The sequence below is a fragment of the Clarias gariepinus genome, chromosome 19 (genome assembly GCF_024256425.1).
Source record: "Clarias gariepinus isolate MV-2021 ecotype Netherlands chromosome 19, CGAR_prim_01v2, whole genome shotgun sequence".
Classification (NCBI taxonomy): Eukaryota; Metazoa; Chordata; class Actinopteri; order Siluriformes; family Clariidae; genus Clarias; species Clarias gariepinus.
In genome coordinates, this window is record NC_071118.1 from 20,537,472 (window position 1) to 20,557,248 (window position 19,777).

The following is a 19,777-nucleotide window of genomic DNA, read 5'->3' on the forward strand; positions in this document are numbered from 1 at the left end:
TAATTTTGGCCTACTCTCTCCCTCAGGATTTGTGAATAGTGCGTGCGAGTGTACAGTAAGTTACTACAACTGCCAGATCTATCTAAAAGGTCTATCGGCCACTCAAGGCAAATCTAATTTACAGTGCCAATTCTCATATCAGTTCTGGCTGTTATCAGTACAGATGCAAAGATCAGTATCCTGTTTGAACTTGGCTTTAGCCTAGACCATATCTTCTACCTGTCATTTAGGGAGAAATCATTTATCCGTCTGCACGCTTCCATCTCTATCCCTCAAAGCTTTAAATAGAGCTGAGCTTACCATCTGTCTTTTCAGATGTTTTCAGCCAAGTGCAAAATGTGAGAACAGATAAATTGTCTTTTAAATAAAAGTCCTTGTGTTCCGACTTTAAGATACTCTGGAAGTGTCTGGAAAATGAGAAAGCAACCAGTGCAGCCTGATCCTTTTAACAGAGCAGGCCTATGTTTTTAATAACATATTTTTTGTATTAAGTAATTCTGTATGCAACATAAGGCTGTTACTGTATGAACTTTTTTAGTCCTTGGAGGTTAATATGACAAAGGGGAAATAAAGGGCCATTATTTTTTCTCTCCAGTACAGAAAACTAGAAGAAAAGCGAGGGTTAATTTGACACCATCTTTCAACTGAAGGGAACATGTTAAACTCGCACTCACATTCCTTACCGCCCAGCCTTTTTCCCCCAATGGTGATGAAGAATTTGCTGAAACAACACTTTAAGGACTATCAGTTGGCCTTGTGGTCAGTAAGAGAACAAGAACATTAAATCAGAAGAATGAAATGGCTTAGATAAACACTATGATGCTGGACTATCTACTGGATTTATTAAGCAGTGTAATACTAATGCAAAAGCAAATGCAAACTATTTAAAATGTCTGCTATGTTTAAATTGTCTGCACTGTTGATACTGCACCTGTTAATATTCTAAGAGATTTTTTTAATGACAGATCAAAAAATTTATTTCAAAGCTACAGTATTAACACTTAATGTTAACAATTAACTTTGGGGTACTGAAATGCAAAAAAAAAAGAAAAAAAGAGAGAGATGAAACAATAAATTTCACATCAGTGGTAGGTTTCAAATGGGACACTTGTTTATTAATTCTGTATTTTAACTTTTTTGTAAAAGTAAAATTGATGTAACATTATGAAGCTCAAGTAATCTTGTGCTCCTAAGTTAGATTTTTTCTTTTCTTATAAGAACAGTTTGAGGATCCTGGGTTTGAAGTGCTGCAGTTTGCTCCCGTCCATGGTTTGCGCCATTTCCTCGGCCGAGAGGATTCCCTGATGAACTTCGTCAAACAGGTCAGCGCCGATCGCAGCCCGAACTCGATCCTTCCAGGCGCTTAGTTTAGGGCGCCCATCAAAAACATCTAATCCAGCACCTACAGGCTGAAAGCCATGACACAGAAAAAGGGTGGGTTGCATTTAAATTTAAATTTAAATGTGGTTTTACAACTGAGTAAATAGAAACCGGGGCAAAACTTTTGCTTGTTGAATATTATTACCAATTACCAAATTAACCTTTCCTGGTCACCAAAATACACACACACACACACAACTAGTTTAAAACAAACAATGCACTGATGAATGAGGCTTTTAATTGGACATGAGTCTCTGAGTGCGTAGGTCATGTTCAGAATACTTAATGGAAAACTCCACATAAATTACTGTGGTTTGGTATGCTTTACATTGTATATTTGTGTCAAAGGCGTAGATAACCTACTTTGTCGGACTTGAGAACAAATCCGACCTACGAACATGCTACCGGAACAGAACTTGTTTGTAAGTTGGGGACTACCTGTAAACTACCCCGTGATTAGATAATTGGATGGGTTCATATTGTGATTTCGATTTCTATACAATTAGTTGTGCAGCACTACTAATGTATTTAGTTGAATCATGGGTTATGATGATGTGATATTGTGAACCCCTTTGTGCCAAAACTAACTAGAAAGGAAACATACTGATACTACATCATCCTGTTAATGAGAAAGCACAAAAACTGAATGTGATAACAATATGTTAAATTTCATTCATCCCTCTGCTATTTACAGGAATAGTTGTAAAGATGTAAAAGATGTGAAAAAAAAGTTTTAAAATAGTATAATAAACATATTAAATTTTCTACTAAATACTTAGCTAGTTAACACTACTTGTTAAACTGTATATGTTTATTATGTGTTGTGGTGCTTCCATTCACGCAGGGTTTGCGACAGATGCCTTTCTTGACGCAACTCGTCCATTTTTATCCAGGTTTGGCGCTAAGAATACCAGTATGTGTGGACCATTGGCTGGGAAACCAATTTATCTCAAGACTATGTGTCTTTGACTGGTATTATTTTAATGATATAGTTCTGTTGTTCCTCTTTACATTTACATCAAAATGATTTAGTTCGTACCTGCATGATTTCCACAATAGCGACCAGATCAGCCAGCGAGATCTGGTCTCCAGCGATGAAAGGTCTATCTTGAAGGAACTTTTCTTCAATGAGCTTCAGCGAGTTGTTGAGATCTTCTAGAGCGGCATCCATTTTTTCTGCAGGAACCTCCACACCCATTACCTTTGGAATCATGAGCTAAAGACAAAGGATTTGCAGTTAAAACACAGCCTCTATTATGTAACTAAACAACTAGAAGCTACAATTAAAAACCAGAGACTTGGATAGAGAGTTAGACTTAGATTAAAATGAGGACCTCTCACCCTTAGCCAGAACACTTTGGACCCATGCGGTCTTATGGCTGAATGCTGCCAGGAGAGATACTCATTCACCCTTGCTCTCTTCTGCACATCAGCTGGATACCAGTTATCTGAGGCGCCATATTTCTCTGCCAGGTACTGCATAATGGCAACACTGAAGGAAAGAGTGTATAGAGTGTTTTTTCACTAGACTTACAGATAGTTATTAGAGAATCAGTTAAAATTCCAGGGACCATAAGACAATTATGCTCATCTTCATTATGGATAATGTTTAAAGATGCCATTCTGTCAACATTTTTCAATCCTAAAATTGAAAAGTTCAAATGCTTATTTTAAGATATCAGAAGCTACACTGCTTGTTGGTGGGGGACCTGAGGCTAAGACCGTCACTATGCCCACAGCTGTGTGCTTAAAGATAAGATGTTATATCATCTTTACACTTATTATTACCGTGAAAGTTTACTTTCTAGATGCCGTTGCCAAAACCCACATACAAAACCAGTCATGGAAGCATTTTCAGCAAGAAAACACATCTGCAAACAACACTTTGTCTTAAACAGCATTTTGTCTCCTTAGTAATCGCTTTTAAGTTGTACCAAATTGATTCTGAACCATCCGCGTTATGTTTCATGGCTAGTGATTGTACACCCTACATAGCACACTAGCTTTTTCATTTTTTACACTGTTTGGGATTCATCCCCGGAACAGTTAGTTAGCTATTAATTAGCAAGGTTGAGATGTCAGTATTAGTAAATGCTACCTGCACATCATTTTATGAAGCATACAGCTCAGCATATTTCATAGTATTGTCTTATTTGCAACAAGCACTGAATGAGCTAACACTATTTGTACACCGACTTCAGACATCTACATCTTTTCATTTTCACACATTGGTTTGTCTTTTGAACAGGCTACAAACTACACTACACTATGCTGCATACTGTATGAAATAGGTCATCATCAAGTAATATATATATATATATATATATTTTTTTTTTTACTCCAAAAAACATCAAACTATTATTTACATTGATTATTTCTATACAAAAATATGTAATAATTGTGTGGCCAAATATAGACCAATTCCATGCAAAGGTCAGCATTATCCAGCGGATAAAAATATACCATAATCCATAAGATTTCTACCAAACCATCCTGATTAAAACTTAAATACCACATCTACTTAAACTGACTAAACTTTTACTTGTAAGTTAAACGGTAAAGTCCAGAGCTGAGTGTCAAAAAGCTTAAAAAGGAACAAAACTAATGATAACTTCGAGAGGAAATGAAATAGAGAAAATGTAAAATTTACTATTCAAGCATGTTTTCAATCATTTATTTAAGTAAAAAAAATATATTGTATGAATTCAAAAACAAAATATGTATAGATCATTCCTTTAAAAAAATTGCATCTTACATTGATCAACCACAACAATGTTGTGAACTAACACAATCTTTTCATAATTGATCAAATCTATCAATCTTTTTACATCCATGGACACTATGGACAATTACACGCACACCTTCCTTCATATCTACACTACATGTTGTACGTTTACATCCTGGACCATTGCACAAAGACACTTTAATAACTTTGCACACCTACCTTCACAACTACACTACATGTTTACGTCTACATCCTGGACCAGTGCACAAAGACACTTTAATAACCTCTGCACAAAGACACTTTGGTTCTATGCATATTTGCACACCCAGTACAGTATATTTCAATTTGCACAGTATATTTCTATTTTTATGTACATCATATTTCTATTTTTATTTTTAGTTCTATTTTTCCTAGCACATTTCTATTTTTATTTTTAGTTCTATTTTTCCTAGTTTAATTAAATTTTTCTATTTAATTTCTATCGTATTTCTTTTATTCATATTTATTTCTTATTTGTAAACTTTAATTCTCTTTTAGGGTCAATGGCAGTCGTATAAGCATTTCACTACATTTCGTACTGTGTATGTTTGTGTATGTGACAAATTAAATTTGAATTTGAATTTACAATACAAAACATTATATGATATCGTGCAGGCTCACCTTATGTCACCTTATTATTACCAACATTATATATATATATATATATATATATATATATATATATATATATATTGTTAATGATCATCATTTGATGTGAAACACGCACCTTTCACTCAGGCAGAAATCTCCATCTCGAATGGTGGGTACTTTCCTCATCATGTTGATCTTGCCAAATTCTTCACCATAGTGCTCACCTAAAAAATAAGGGCCAAAAGCAAGACAGATTTAGTACAGTAAAAGTCATTAGGAGCCCAAATTTTACCCTTTTCATAACATAACCAGGCGAACTCATCTGACCAAACCAATTTAAACTTGGTTTTAACTTAGTACTACCAGGTGCGCTTCTTGTGATGGGCAGACAGATGCAGCAGAGGAGAGAGAGTCTATTACAGGATTAGAAATCTCAATCTCTTTTTTGTTGGGGAAGGTTACCACCGGATACTAGTCTGGTTTAAAACTAGTTGCAAAATACACAGGAGTATAAATGGGGAACATTCTAGAAACACAAAGTCTTAACACTTGACTTACTTAGTGAGAAAGCTCAATATGGAAAACAGCTAAAAGTATAAACAGAGACACTGTCACTGTAACAACTTCCTTCAGTTCATTTTACCATTAAGACCATATCCTAAATGTCGAGTCGCAATGTGCTTTTCAAGTTATGCTTGCCCATGTTTGAGCCATCATTGATGCCAGTGATAATAAGGACCATCACTGGGAGGTATCTGATACACCTGAGTGACAGACAGATTGTTTTCAAGCTAGAAAATCAGAAATAAAATGTGAAAGACAGGTGCCTTTTTAAAAGTTATGAAAAGTACATTTGAGAAGATGAAAAGAACTTTTGACGAATGAAGAACACGCCTGTTTCGGGAAGGGAATCTCTCCAATGACTGTGATGCTAGATTTAAGGCTAAAAAGATTAACAACGAATTCAGGAAGAGTGGCTGGCAAAACCTGTCCATCAGCTTGTTGGCAAAAAGTCCCATTCCTGGAAGCCTTTTGAAACATCCTGGTGATAGGCTTATAGCCTAGTTACGATTGTTGCTAATCTGTTACATATTCTGATTTGTTTTTCATAAAATTTTGCATTTGTACTGTGTAGAGTGTCTTGTCTATAACACATTACAGTGTTTCATGTTGGTCTGTACTTTAAAAGGCACAAACAGCTGGAATAAAATTCCTAGTGTGTGTCAACATACTTGGCAAATAAAACTTGATTCTTATGTTCCAGATGTTTGTTCTGGGATCATGTTCTTCAAATTTTTTAAAAATGTTCAACAATTATGTGGGACTTTCAGAAACATACTCCTACTTCTCTGACAAAAAGTGCCGGTCATGTGACCTCGAACTTGGACAAGTTCTAAGTTCTTTTGAATAAATAAACTTTAACTAGCCTCAACTAAGCAATAGCTGGAAAAGGAGCAAGTGTGCCAAATGATGATCAATAAATGAAAAGATGGACTGGGTTTACTGCTAGGACATATGCGATGATCAGAGAACTTAACTGTATGGACAAAAGACTTGTAATATGATGTCTAACTAAAAAACAAACAAAAAAAAAGTTTTAGAAATAATAATAATTAAAAACTTTTTGTCTGGAATGGTTCATTCTAGGCGGCACTGTGGCTTGGTGTCGCCTCAAGGGTCTGGGTTCAATTCCCACCTCTGTGTGCATGGAGTTTGCATGTTCTGCCTGTGCTTGGTGTGTTTCCTCCGGGTTTCCTCCTACAGTCCCAATACATGCAGATCAGACCAAATGTGAATAAGTATGTGTGTGTGTATGTATATGCCCTGCATTAGATTGGCACCCCGACCAGGGTGTACCTCGCCTCGTGCCCGGGGATAGCTCTAGGCCCCCCACGATCCTGTATGCAGAATAAAGTGGTGTAGATGATAAAAGATTACTTATTTTTAGTTTTTTATTCTAGATAAAATCTTACATGTACCTATTATTATTATATCAGTGTGCGGAAAAAGCTATGAAGCACCAACTAAGCTACAGAATCTGGGGCAGAAGTCATGAAAAAAACACAAAAAAACACATTGGTGCCTTGTGCAATAATGAAATATATAAGGAAACAATAATGAACATGCTTGTATGTGCATAAAGTATAATAAGTTTTCTTGGGGGCATAAATATCACCACTGACCATGAAGCCAGATTTTGTTAAAAAAAAAAAAAAAAAAGTCTGTACAACTTTACAATCATGCAGAATAGTAAGTTATATTAGAATTTAACAAACATCATGTAAAACACTGCAATCTTACTAAAGAGTGCTCACTCCTGTCCAGTTCCAGTACACAGCAGACACGGTGATATTTAATAGTAACAGTACTGTAAGTTACCTGCCATCAGAGACAGCTTCTTATACTCAAACGGGATGTTGTTCTTTTTGGCGAAAATGTAAACCGAGCGGCAGGGCTGAGATAAAAGGTCCAGATAAATTTCCAGCACCATTTTGACTTGTTTTGTTCCCAATTTCTTCACTTCTCTTTCACTCGCGCGGCTCCTCCGAGTCCCTTCGCTTCACTTCTCCTTCTGCAGCGCCGAGGAGTTTCACCAACGAAAAACAGTAGAGCACAAACCACGCCCCTTTCCAACCATTTGAGGACGCCAGTGTCAATCATAAGGGGTTCACAAACTCCTTAGTCCCGCCCATCTACCGGTTACATATCCGGTTTCGTGTAAGCTTAGTCTACTTTAACGGCACAATTTTGTGTGTTATAATTAATGGTGTCTTTGTGGCTAGCACTGTTGCCACCAGGGTCCTAGTTTGACTACCATGTTGGGTATGTGTGTGGAGTTTGCATGTTCTCCTCGTGCTCAGTGGGTTTCCTCCATGTTCCCCAGTTTCCTCCCAGAGTCAGCAGCAGGCTGCCTGAGGTTCCCAACAGTAATGGGAAGTTTGGATCATTTAAGTGACTCGGTTTTTTGAATCTCGTTAATCTATTGAACAAATCTTTTCTGAGCCTTTTAGGTCATTTCTTTCTTTCTTTTGAACAGAAATAAAAGTAAATGTTACATTTTTAATAAACAGACCCCCAACACGTCTACTGTACAAACTCAAATTCAGGTTCTTATAGTTCCAGTAATGAAAATATTACAATGCAGCTTAGGACATTAAAGAATAAACAGAATGAGCAGCTCACCTCCCATATCTTCTGGTCCGAGTCATTTTTTTTTTTTTTTGTCACGTGACCCCCCAGCATGCACGCTCAGTAGAAGATAAACAAATTATTCTCAGAGACTACTTGTTCTTCTGAGTCACGCTAAAGACTTGTTCAAAAAGAACAAATCGTTCATGAACCACCCATCATTAGTTGCCAAATTAATGCCATATAGTGTTTGAATGAGCTTCTGAGTGTGTGCACGCCCTGTGATGGATTGGAACACCATTTAGGGTGTACTCCACCTTGTGCCCTAGGTTTTCTGGGATAAACTCCTGTGACCCTGTATACAGAATAAGGCTGGATAAACAATGAGTGAATTAGTATCTCTACTGCCCATTTGGAACTCTTTCTAACTGGATTTTCTGATATTTAAGGCTTCATCATTCGTTTCAGTATTTTTGACCGAAATTACAGACCCAATTATTAAAACTCTTAACTCTTTTTTCAAATTTAATTCCAGGAAATCACTTACCGGAAAAAACACCCAGACGTGATATTCCTTAATTGTCTATAGCACTTATTCTATTCAGAGTCAATTCAATCCAATTAAATTTTATTTATATAGCGCTTTTAACAATTGTCATTGTCTCAAATCAGCTTCACAAAAATGAAAGAAATTCATAAAAATAAAAATATTAATAATAATAATAATAATAAATTGTGTATGTATGAGAAAAATGTGTCTGGATAATAATGAGATGAATGAATGAAATGTCTCTGATGAGCAAGCCAAGGGTGACGGCGACATGCGAAGCCTGGAGTCTATCCTAGGGATACTGCAGGCATAAGGCAGGGATCATCCTGGACAGGGAGCCAATCCATCTCAGGGTGCATGTGCTTATTTATATGTCTAATCTGCATTTTTTAAGGAAACCAGAGTACACAGAGGAAAGGCGCAAAGCACTAGGAAAACATGTTAACTTCACACACAGAAACCAAACTCTCGAACCCGGAGCTGTGAGGCCACAGTGCTTAAAGCTCTGCCACCGTGCCACCTATATGTAAAAATGTTTTTACATTTCATTTTGAAGTATGTAAACTCATATTTTATTCATAATTGGAAACTCACATATATTTCTTTATATGTCACATTTATCCTTATTTAGCATTTCTAAATAAAAAGGGTAGGTCTGTTGGTTCACACCTCCAGGGTGTGTCTGTCAGTGTGCATGCAGTTTAAATGTTCTCGCTATGATTTGTGGGTTTTCTCACAGTCCACAAACATCCACTGTGTGCTGATTGGCATGTCCAAATTTCCTGACTGTGCATGCCTGTGGATTCCAAGGGGTTGGGGTCCTCAGGAACATAACTAGAGCAATGACAATGACGTGAAGTCATGGGTCATTGCGGCCAACCATTGTTCACAATGACGCATTGAATAGACGGTTAAACCAAAAACAGGGTGTTTTTTTTCACATAGCTTTGCAAACTAAAACAGCCAGGGACAAGTGCATCAATTCATTCATTTATTTAATCTATCATCAATTCATCTACATTACAGTAACAATGAATTCGGCTTTTAATTAATTTCAGTTATATATTTGGGTGTACTTCATTTATTCACAGATTAGAAAACATTTTCAATAAAGGGTGGATAGAAAGCCTACTCATCATGGTTGATGAATAACGTTCATTAAACATTACAACACAGAATCAGTTGTCTCAGTGTTGCAATTTTATTTGCTGAAGTATTAGTTTGAACTTTGTACTGCATTCATGTTTTGGAAGTCATCTAATCTGACAGCTCCATCTACACTTGCTGTGCAGAGGAAACTCTGTCTTCCTGCTCCAAATCCTTATCAAATGCTTTGGTTTGCTCCACTTATTGCCAAAGCCAAAAAACACCCCCTTAACTAGTCTCACCTTCTCACGTTCCTTCCCAGCTTACAGAATGGTGTCAAGACAAAAAAATAGCTGCATACTTAGATCCTCGAGAAACTGAATGGAAATTCAACATTTTTGACATATAAAGCAGAAAAAACATGGAAATCTCCATGCTATTCAGCTAAGGAAAGTCAAAAATATTTTTTTGTGAATTATACCTCACAAGAGTTATGGCAATGGTGCCATACGTTCTGTTATCCCAAACTCACCAACCTATAGTAATGCATACATTCTTTTAAATTCTACTGATTTAACTCAATAACTGTAAAGTCTTACATCAAAGCCCGACAAACACTTTGTGGATACACTTGCTGCATTTTTGTAACAGTATGTGAACTTTCCCCATGCCTCTATGCCCATAAAACGACCCCCTTAATGTTAGCCTGTGTCCAGACAAACATACATACATACAAACAGCTTGTGTCCGCTGGGACCTTTTTGTTTAACCAGAAAATGCTAATGTATTTCCTATCGTCTGTCTGTCTTCGGGCCTCTCTCCATGACTTACATGTTAATGACTGGTTCTTTCGATGTGCAGTATGTACGTGACACAGGGCACCTCGCCAAAAGCTTAAATATGCTCTCTTTGCTAATAATAAACAGAGATCTTCAGACACACCGTGTGTACCTGAGGTGTGTGTGTTTGTCATTCTCCTGGTACAGTGTATCATTCTTCTATCATTCTTCTTTAACCTTAACACTTTGGACACTCTTCTTAAACTTAACACAAAGTGCAAAGCAACAGTCTTTCTGACGTCCCTCCTGATCTTGTGCAGTATACTTACAGAAAAATCAGTCTGTACCTGTTGGAAAGTGCAGTGTACTTTCTCATCTAAACACATTTCATCTTCAGACTGATCACTGACTTTCAACTTTCTGATGACCAGTTGCTCGCCTTACACAGTTAGATCCATGAATATGATCCAAATGGCACAGCAGTTCATTTTAGGATTAAGTGCAGTTTGTGCTGTAACCTAGTCAGGGTCACAATGGCTCCGGCACAATGGCCTATCCCCTGAAAACACTCAACATAAGGAAGCGGAATCCGTGTCCCATCACAGTACATTATGCACACACAAAAGCACATGCTCGTTCATACCTCAGGGCAATTTACTGATTTTAATCTAGTGTTCTTCATGGTGTTTTGGTGTTCTGCATGTCCTGGCATTTCCAAATTGCCGGTTAGTACAATGTGTACGTGTGTGCGTGCAGCCTTGTACATTGTACAAAGGTTTTAAATCTGTTACCATGAAAATGTCACAAGGATCTTCTAATGATGAATGAGCCTTTCAACAATATTTAAGATTACTCTAGCTAACACGATGTGCCGCCATTAAAGTGACAGGTGTAGATACTGTATCGTATGTTTCACCAACCATCTGGTGTTTTCAGGGATAACACTTGTGTACAAGATAAAAACATCTAGACTGTATTTCTGAGAAATTGTGAGTGCTTGTCAGTAAATAAATACCAACCCAAGTGGGTCTTAGCAGGAAGCTGCAACAGGACACCAGCATGCTTCAGTGAATCAAGCTGAAGTCCATGTACAAGTTCAGGAAAGTCTTTGAAAATCCACTTGAGGATGAGGTCACACTCATAGCACACTGTACAACAGCGTGCTGTGTCTCGTGTTTGTGCCTAATGAGATGTGTTGTGTATTTAGGTTGACCAACATTCTTCAGAACAAAGCCACTGATTCACCAAACGGATGCGTTTTGTAAAAGTGAGGGCAAAAACTCCATAAATTCTCTTTCAGAAACATGACTGCTAGAAATGTGAGTGCATCACTTTAGACTTTTACTCATTTTGTACAGAAAAAGATTGAGATACAATATTTGCCTGAGGATGACGTGATTTTTTGTTTTATTTGTTTTTTGCAACTGTGAAAAAATAGATATTTTCCCCCAGACTGTTTTTTCTGAAATTATTGTTATTTAGACTGTTTCTTTCTTTCTGTTGTGTGCAATAAGTGTGTGAATATTTAAAAGATGTACAAACTTTTTGATTAAAAAAAATGTTTTTATGCTGCATAATCTCAGCCAACTCAGAAAGAAGGTAAAATAATCGACGAGAAAAATTAGTAATGAAAATGCATAGCTTTTCTCACTCATCTTCTATACCGCTTTATCCTGTATTCAGGGTCGCGAGGACCTGCAGCCTATCCCAGGAGACTTAGGGCACGAGGCAGGGTACGCCCTGGACAGGGTACCAATCCAATGCAGGGCACACACACATACACACACTCATTCATACACTACGGGCAATTTGGGAACACCTATTAGCCTAATTTACATGTCTTTGGACTATCGGAGGAAACCGGAGTACCTGGAGGAAACTCACCAAGCACGGGGAGAAAATGCAAACTCCATGCACACACACACTCAAAAAAAATGAACCTGGCTACCAGTTACATGTACTAAAATGTAATATGTGTTTTGTACATAATAATTTCATGTTTCCAAGATAAACATGAATAAATGATGTTGTATTTACATGAAATTTAACAACTTAACATGTATTAGATTTGAGATAAACCAAAGAGATCTTGTCACTATGAAAAACGGAAATATCAAATCAAACATCTCGAGAGGACATCGCGAGAAGAGAACACAGCGTGTTGAGAAGACAAATGTTTGGCGGGCGTGTGGATAAGGTAAGCAGGAATTAATTCCCATCTTTCTAAATAGAACAAAATACTGAACATAAATGTCACCTGCTGTTTAGCGATGTTTAGTCACGTTATTTTGGTTTAAGCTATTTCTTGTATTTTTAGTCACACTTAAAATACCGACGGTTATATGCGCGTGCTTAATCTGCAGTTCGGTTCTGGTTTCGGTCTGGTCTCATGAGTTGTGAAGCGAGAGGAAGAAAGTATAAATATTGTTAATTTGATAAATTAAGTATCATGAATTTTTATTGAATCTATCTCTGTATTTTTTCACAGGAGTTTGTGAGTGAAAGTGTCCTGACTGCATCTGACTTCAGGAGTTTCCTGACCAACCGTAACTAACGGTCATATTTAAAAGTCATAACGTACAGTTATAAAGTACAACACGTTTCTGTTGGTTTTTAATTGTTTTTCTATGATTAATACTTATTTGTGGTGTTTTATGGGCTTTTTTTTTTTCATATTTTTAAATTAAGACCTCATTTGTAAGTTGCTGCTGGTGTAAAATAAAAATCTCCGTTTTATCCCGTTTATCTTATGCTTCCTTCCTTCACAGAATTCTATTGACCAGGGCTTGAAATTTAAATTTACTTGAGTTGGATCAACTTAATTTACAACTGAAAAATTTGTTGTACCAATGCTATTCATTTATGTTAACAGTATTAAATTATGTTTGACGCAGCTGTAGTAAATAAGTTAAATGAACCTAATAAAATTAATTTGACTGAACCTAAGAACATTAAGTTGGGCCAACAAAATTACTTAATGCTGAAAGAGAGCCATTAAATCAGGTGGAAATTCTTTCCATAATTTAATTATGTTCATTCAACGAGATATTTTTTTGAGTGCAGAGACGGGAATCGAGCCTGGCCGGGAATCGAACCCGGACCATAGCCTTTCGTTGTGGTTCCAATTCCAATGCAAAGAAATGCAAACAATTTTTTTTTTAATCTGATGCATTTCTCTGAGGCCGTCTCTCTCTCTCTTCCTTTCTGTGTTAAGATTCGGTATTTCGTTTTGTCTAACCTCAGGAAATACCAGTTCAGATCAGCTGGAATTTTATGAAATAATCAGCTACATTTATAAAATAATCGAAAAGTAAAACAGCGATCACAATCAGCTAGGCTATAGATGAAAACCAAAATGGGTTTAGGAGCAAATGTTACACTATTCAGATCTGATTACAAAAATCAGCTATTAAATTGGAGTGGCGTAACAAGTTTGGAGGGATGCACTATCTGCCCCGATCGCTTGGATGAACTGACAGGCTCTCATGATCGGTGTGCGAGCGTTCCACGTTTCTGTTGTGCCACTCAGGAGAAACTTTGCAGTAATTTAACCCCTTTTTAATGAATAGTTTTATTATTAAGCTTGGATTGTAATTATTACAGACACATTAGACATGTGTAATAGTTGGTACTATAGGTGGGATAATACATTAGTATGAGTGCATTAATATAACTCTGCTATTACAGGAAATTAATCAACACATTCCGATTTGGGAATTCAACAGTGCTGTAGGAAACAGGATATTGTCACCCCAGGATTTACACAAAAAGGTTATTTAAAATATTTGCCAGTACACCATTAATTTTTTAATGTACAAATCAAATGTGTCTTACACATTGTGCAATAACAGAAATGGTATGATATGAGCATGACGGTAGATGTAGGGTGTGGTTCTCTATAGGAAGCTCATCACTGTGCCCTTCTTCCCCACCTGCCATGGCTCCAACGGGTAAAACCTGATCACGATGCTACAAGCACGAAACAAACAAACAAAAATCAGTAGGGCTGCTGATAGACAAATCTTCATGGTACATAAACAGCATACAGACATACAGCCAGATCTAAAAATATATGGATGTTCACTACTTATTGTTATTATATAGGGTGCACTTATTTTTTTCTTATCTGGATTCTGTATAAGGTACACATTTTGATAAAACAAAAAAGTTATTTGAAGTTTTGCCCATTGTCAACTGAGGTTATTTGTTTGATCACAGAAGTTGGTGAGGACAACACAATGGTTATATTTCAGTCATGTTTTAAGGGAAAAAAAACCCCACATAATTGAAGGAGGGAGTGTCTTTTTCCCACGAGTGCATGTGCACATTTCTCAAGGTTAACACATATCTACAGCAATCTTTTCTCAAGCAAGTGGAGACAAAGGAGAAAATAAACATGCCACTTCTTCAGAAGAGCAACTAATCAACAATCATGCACCAGCAACTTAAAATCATAAACCTTGTCATAACGTTATCTGCTTTAGAACCAGAAACACTCTCTGACTGAGAACACACTCTACTAGCTGTCTCGGCTGAAAGTGGGAGATGTTCTTTGCATTCCAACCCAAGTCTCAAGAATAGACAAGATTAGATAAGCGAGGTTAATGTGTCTTATGTTGAACAATAAACAAAGCATGAAGACTGAATGCCGACTACATTAAGGAGCAAATAGCTCTAACTAAATGTAGACACACGCACACAGACACATATACATGCACATCTAAGTAAATTTAGACACACGCACATACAGACACATGCACACACATACACACACACACACACACACACACAGTAAAATACTGTACATGTCATTGCCTTTGGTTTTGACCTTAAGGTTAATATTTCTTGATTTAAAAGTAGACTTTATAAATTGACCATGTGACCACAGACATCAGAGCTTACAATACACGACAAAAAAAAAAACCCTGAAGACCACATCTGTACCAATGTCTGTCTGTTTTCTGCTCAAAGTGCACTTGATAAACTCGTCAACTGGTGCTACTGTACATGTTCTACTGACCGATCCTGGCTGAGTCCCAGCTCCTGGGTGAGAAACTGGAAGAGCTTGGCGCTGTGCTCCTTGTTCTTCTCTGCAGTGTCGGTCACAGCAATGGCAGAAACCAAGAGAGACACGGCAGGGGAACATGAGCCGGCGATAAGCATGGGAAGATCAGGCTTCACCACCAAATTCATCCTCTGGAAAAAATAAAATAAAATAAATCACCAATGTGTCTGGTTACCTCCATGATTATCCTGTAGAACAGTTCCCAAAGCTCTGTGATGACACCTAGTGGCCAAACTATGTACTGTAATTGCCAAGATCCCAGGTTCCAAAGCCTATTTTCAAAATTTTCCTGCTCCTAAGATACCCGATTTAATCAATCAAGGCGAATCTAGTTAAAGTTATTATGTTATGGTAGGAAAAGCAGTAAACTATTCAAGATAAAAAAAGCTTCTGGCTTAGATCCTATTTAATCAATAATATATGCCTCTCTCTCTCACTCGCTATTGACATCTACTAATAACTAATGACCCTCTACTTTTGTGATGCATTTCTTTTAACCATGGAGAAGGATTATATAGAGGCATGTGGGACATTGGGCAAAGTGATAGCTACTGTCTCACTTTGCTCCCCGTTTAACTATAGTGGTGGTCACATGATCTCATTATTGTGGATAAATAAATGTATTCAAACAGAGTAAATAATGATGCATAAGCAACCGTAAATTATCATGCATTTTATATTTGGGTAAAAGTGCAATCAGGACAATTTGTCCTCCAGGATTTCCCAATGTGGAGTGCACTGGATGGAACATGGCATCATATAAGATTTCTTAAGTCTATTTCTAATGCCATTTCATAAAAGTATTATTTCAGATAAGATATAAGTACTGTATTTATTTCAGAAAAAAGTAGCAAAATTACACTGCCTGCTATTCCAGAGCAATGTGTTGGTCATGGAAAGAAGGAAAATGAATGAAGCGATGCACTCATCATGCATAGTGTCTCTGGAGGCAGTGTTATAATCTGTGGTTGCTTTAATTGGTCAGGTCTCGGCTCAGCAACGTTATAGGGAAAAAAATGAAGTCAGTTGATGACCTGAATGTTCTGAATGATCAGGTTATCACATATATAGAGGTTTGTTAATTCCCTGCAGGCATGAGCATATTCTTGGACTCCAGGATTATGATATAGTGTTTCTGGGAGTTTAAGGAATCATTTTTATACACGAACTAGCATTCACATTGTGTGCTGCAATCAAAGTTAAGTGTGACTGAATGAAATCTTAGAGAGTGGAACTCTTTTTGGGGCTAGCAGTGTAATTTTGCTACTTTTCTGCACTTTTTTTTTTTTTAAAGAAATTCTCAAACCTTTATGAGAGCAACCTTATTGTGAAAAAGTTATGAACTGTTACGATGACTTAATCTTACATTTGCTTTGTTTTGATCTAAAAAAAAAATTTCCTTGATGTAAGATTTCAGTAATTAAGATATATTTATTTATATAATTTATATTTAAGATACATTTTACAGTGTTGTATGTGTACCATATTAAGTAACTTAATTAACTTTAGTTATTTAATTAGGTTTGAGATTATTATAATGAACAGATGATACATAATTGTCTTGCTTTGAACTTTGAGATTGTTGATTTAAAGTCTGGGACTGCTGGCATTAGACTTTGGACCAGAACTACATGGACATTGTCGGAAGGCAAGGGACTAACACAGAGTGCACTTGCTGAAACAGAGGGAAAGCAAACTCTTTCCTCACAACAACAGCTAGCCAATCCTAGGCATTTATGCAGAATGTATGAAGAAGATCAGATAGAGCACAGCTGTGTAATCGATGGGAATGAGCACAAAATAGGAGGAAAAACAGCACCAAAAAAAATGCATGTGTTTTAAGTTATGCAATGAAAGCTGATAAATACGCACAAGTCTTGTTTTGGTAACAGATCATTAGGCTGGGAACACAATGTTCAACAAATACCTAACCAGCAGAGCCATATACAAACCCGATTCCAAATTTTAGACTTTGTACAAATTGTGAATAAAAACAGAATGCAATGAAGTGGAAGTTTTAAATGACAATATTTTATTCAGAATTGATATATAACATATTGAATATTGAAAGTGAGACATTTTAAAATAAAATCCAAAATGAGCCATTTGGCATGATTATGAGAGCTACACATTTCAAAAAAGTTGGGACAGGTAGCAATAAGTGGCCGGAAAAGTTAAACGCACATTAAAGAATCAGCTGGAGGACCAATTTGCAACTTATTAGGTCAATTGGTGCAATATCAGAAAGGAGTTTCTCAGAAAAGAATTTCAAAGACTTTGAAGTCATCATCATCTACAGTGCATTATCCAAAGATTCAGAGAATCTGGAACAATTTCCATGCGTAAGGGTCAGGGCCAAAAGACAATACTGGATGCCCGTGATCTTCGGGCCCTTAGCTGGCACTGCATCACTTACAGGAATGCTACTGTAATGGAAATCACAACACGGGCTCAGGAATAATTCCAGGAAGCATTGTCTGTGAACACCATCCACCGTGCCATTCGCCGTTGCCGGCTAAAACTCTATAGGTCAAAAAAAGAAGCCATATCTAAACATGATCCAGAAGCGCAGGCGTTTTCTCTGGGCCAAGGCTCATTTAATATGGACTGTGGCAAATTGGAAAACTGTTCTATGGTCAGACGAATCAAAATCTTTTTGGGAAACTGGGATGCCATGTCATCCGGACTAAAGAGGACAAGGACAACCCAAGTTGTTATTAGTGCTCAGTTAAGAAGCCTGCATCTCTGATGGTATGTGGTTGCATGAGTGCATGTGGCATGGGCAGCCTACACATCTGGAAAGGCACCATCAATGCTGAAAGATCCAAGTTCTAGAACAACATATGCTCCCATCCAGATGTCGTCTCTTTCAGGGAAGACCTTGCATTTTCCAACATGACAATGTCAGACCACATGCTGCATCAATTTACAACATCATGCCTGCGTAGGAGAAGGATCCGAGTACTGAAATGGCCAGTCTGCAGTCCAGATCTTTCACACATAAAAAACATTTGGCGCATCATAAAGAGGAAGATACAACAAAGAAGACCTAAAACAGTTAAACAACTAGAAGCCTGTATTAGAGGCATTCCTATTGCTAAACTTGAACAACTTGTCCCCTCAGTCCCCAGACTGTTAGAAAAAGAAGAGAGAATTCCGCACAGTGGTAAACATGGCCTTGTCCCAACTTTTTTGAGATGTGTAGATGCAATGTAATCGAATAATTTTTTCAACTAATTTTTCCCTTAGTTTAAACATTTGATATGTCATCTATGTTGTATTCTGAATAAAATATTGACATTTGAAACTTCCACATCATTGCATTCTGTTTTTTATTCACAATTTGTACAGTGTCTTAACTTTTTTGAAATCAGGTTTGTACTGTATGCTTTTTGAACATCCCATCCCATCCCATTCTTCTTGGAAGGATTTCCACTAGATTACGGATCATGGCTGTGAGAATTTGTGCTCATTTCGCCATCAGTAAGATGAGGAACAGATTTCAGTTGAGGATGTTTGGGATGCAGCTGGGGTTCAACCCAAAGGTGCTCACTGGGGTTGAGGTCAGGGCTCTGTGCAGGACAACCTTGACTTACTAAAACCGGTTTGGGCCTGAGCAGTGAAGGGACATTGTGATGCTACAGCATACAGACATCCTATGCAGCATTTGTGGCACATGTTGAGAAAAGCCCCACATATGGGTGTAATGTTCAGGTGTCCACAGCAGTATACTCATATTCCTAATAGTACAAAATGAGTGAGTCCTAATATCTAACATAATAAAAGCTTACACACTTAAACATCATTAAGAGCTAACACTGAGCCTGACTCAGACTCCCATGACATGACCTTATTACCTAGCTGTTTGAGTGAATACTCACATCCTCTGGTTTCCCCAGAACAGCCGCTGTGGTGGAGCATAGCTTTTTCAGAAAGTCTTCAGAGAATTTACTTGCAGGCAGATTAGTCTCTAAATCGATAAAAGGCATTTTTAATCCGTTTTAAAGACTAGTTTTGTTTCTCTTCCGCACTGGATACCGTCCCTAAAAAAATGAATGGCAGTCAAGCCCCGCTCGCGCAACACGTGATTGGGTGAAGCGCAGAGACGCCTGCTGGTTTTGATCTCTGATTGGTGGATTCGGTTTCCCGCGAGGTCCAATAGCGTGAGAGTGGAGGCGGGAACAGACCTGTTTTATGAATGCAGCACGTGATGTTCGTGTAGTGACGTTGCTGTACGTCTCAGTGTAGCTGAATGTCGTGAAAAAAAAAAGTTACAATTATTATTATTATTATTATTATTTTTTTTTTAAATCTTCTCTACCACTTATCATGTACAGTGTGGTGGGGGCCTGGAGCCTATCCCAGGAGACTTTGGGCATGAGGTGGGGTAAACCCTGGACAGGGTGCCAATCCATCACAGGACACACACACTG

The 19,777-nt window shown here is 37.4% G+C and overlaps 2 protein-coding genes across 2 annotated transcripts; both read right to left on the reverse strand.

Annotated features, from left to right (window-relative positions):
- Positions 1 to 1,089: 1,089 nt before the first annotated feature.
- gstt1b (glutathione S-transferase theta 1b) lies at positions 1,090 to 7,315 on the reverse strand. Its single transcript, XM_053479141.1, has 5 exons — positions 7,115 to 7,315; positions 4,872 to 4,959; positions 2,722 to 2,872; positions 2,420 to 2,596; positions 1,090 to 1,409 (listed from the first exon to the last, which is right to left on the reverse strand). Exons 1-5 carry the CDS (start codon positions 7,224 to 7,226, stop codon positions 1,212 to 1,214), a joined length of 726 nt encoding a protein of 241 aa, XP_053335116.1. The 5' UTR covers positions 7,227 to 7,315; the 3' UTR covers positions 1,090 to 1,211.
- A 6,736-nt stretch (positions 7,316 to 14,051) lies between these two features.
- Positions 14,052 to 19,408, reverse strand: ddt (D-dopachrome tautomerase). The gene is made up of 3 exons (XM_053477935.1): positions 19,226 to 19,408; positions 15,300 to 15,475; positions 14,052 to 14,248 (listed from the first exon to the last, which is right to left on the reverse strand). The coding sequence occupies exons 1-3, from the start codon at positions 19,331 to 19,333 to the stop codon at positions 14,176 to 14,178; spliced, it is 357 nt and encodes a 118-aa protein (XP_053333910.1). The 5' UTR covers positions 19,334 to 19,408; the 3' UTR covers positions 14,052 to 14,175.
- Positions 19,409 to 19,777: the final 369 nt, after the last annotated feature.

Bases quoted from the DNA above. Each gene is read 5' to 3' on its own strand.
- gstt1b (XM_053479141.1), bottom strand. From the start codon at position 7,226: ATGGTGCTGGAAATTTATCTGGACCTTTTATCTCAGCCCTGCCGCTCG. The intron at 4,960-7,114 runs GTAACTTACAGT...CTTATTTTTTAG, and splicing joins GAAGCTGTCTCTGATGGCAG to GTGAGCACTATGGTGAAGAA. The intron at 2,873-4,871 runs GTGCGTGTTTCA...TCTTTCCTTCAG, and splicing joins GATTTCTGCCTGAGTGAAAG to TGTTGCCATTATGCAGTACC.
- ddt (XM_053477935.1), bottom strand. From the start codon at position 19,333: ATGCCTTTTATCGATTTAGAGACTAATCTGCCTGCAAGTAAATTCTCT. The intron at 15,476-19,225 runs GTGAGTATTCAC...TATTTTTTCCAG, and splicing joins TTCTGGGGAAACCAGAGGAT to AGGATGAATTTGGTGGTGAA. The intron at 14,249-15,299 runs GTCAGTAGAACA...TCGTGCTTGTAG, and splicing joins CTGGGACTCAGCCAGGATCG to CATCGTGATCAGGTTTTACC.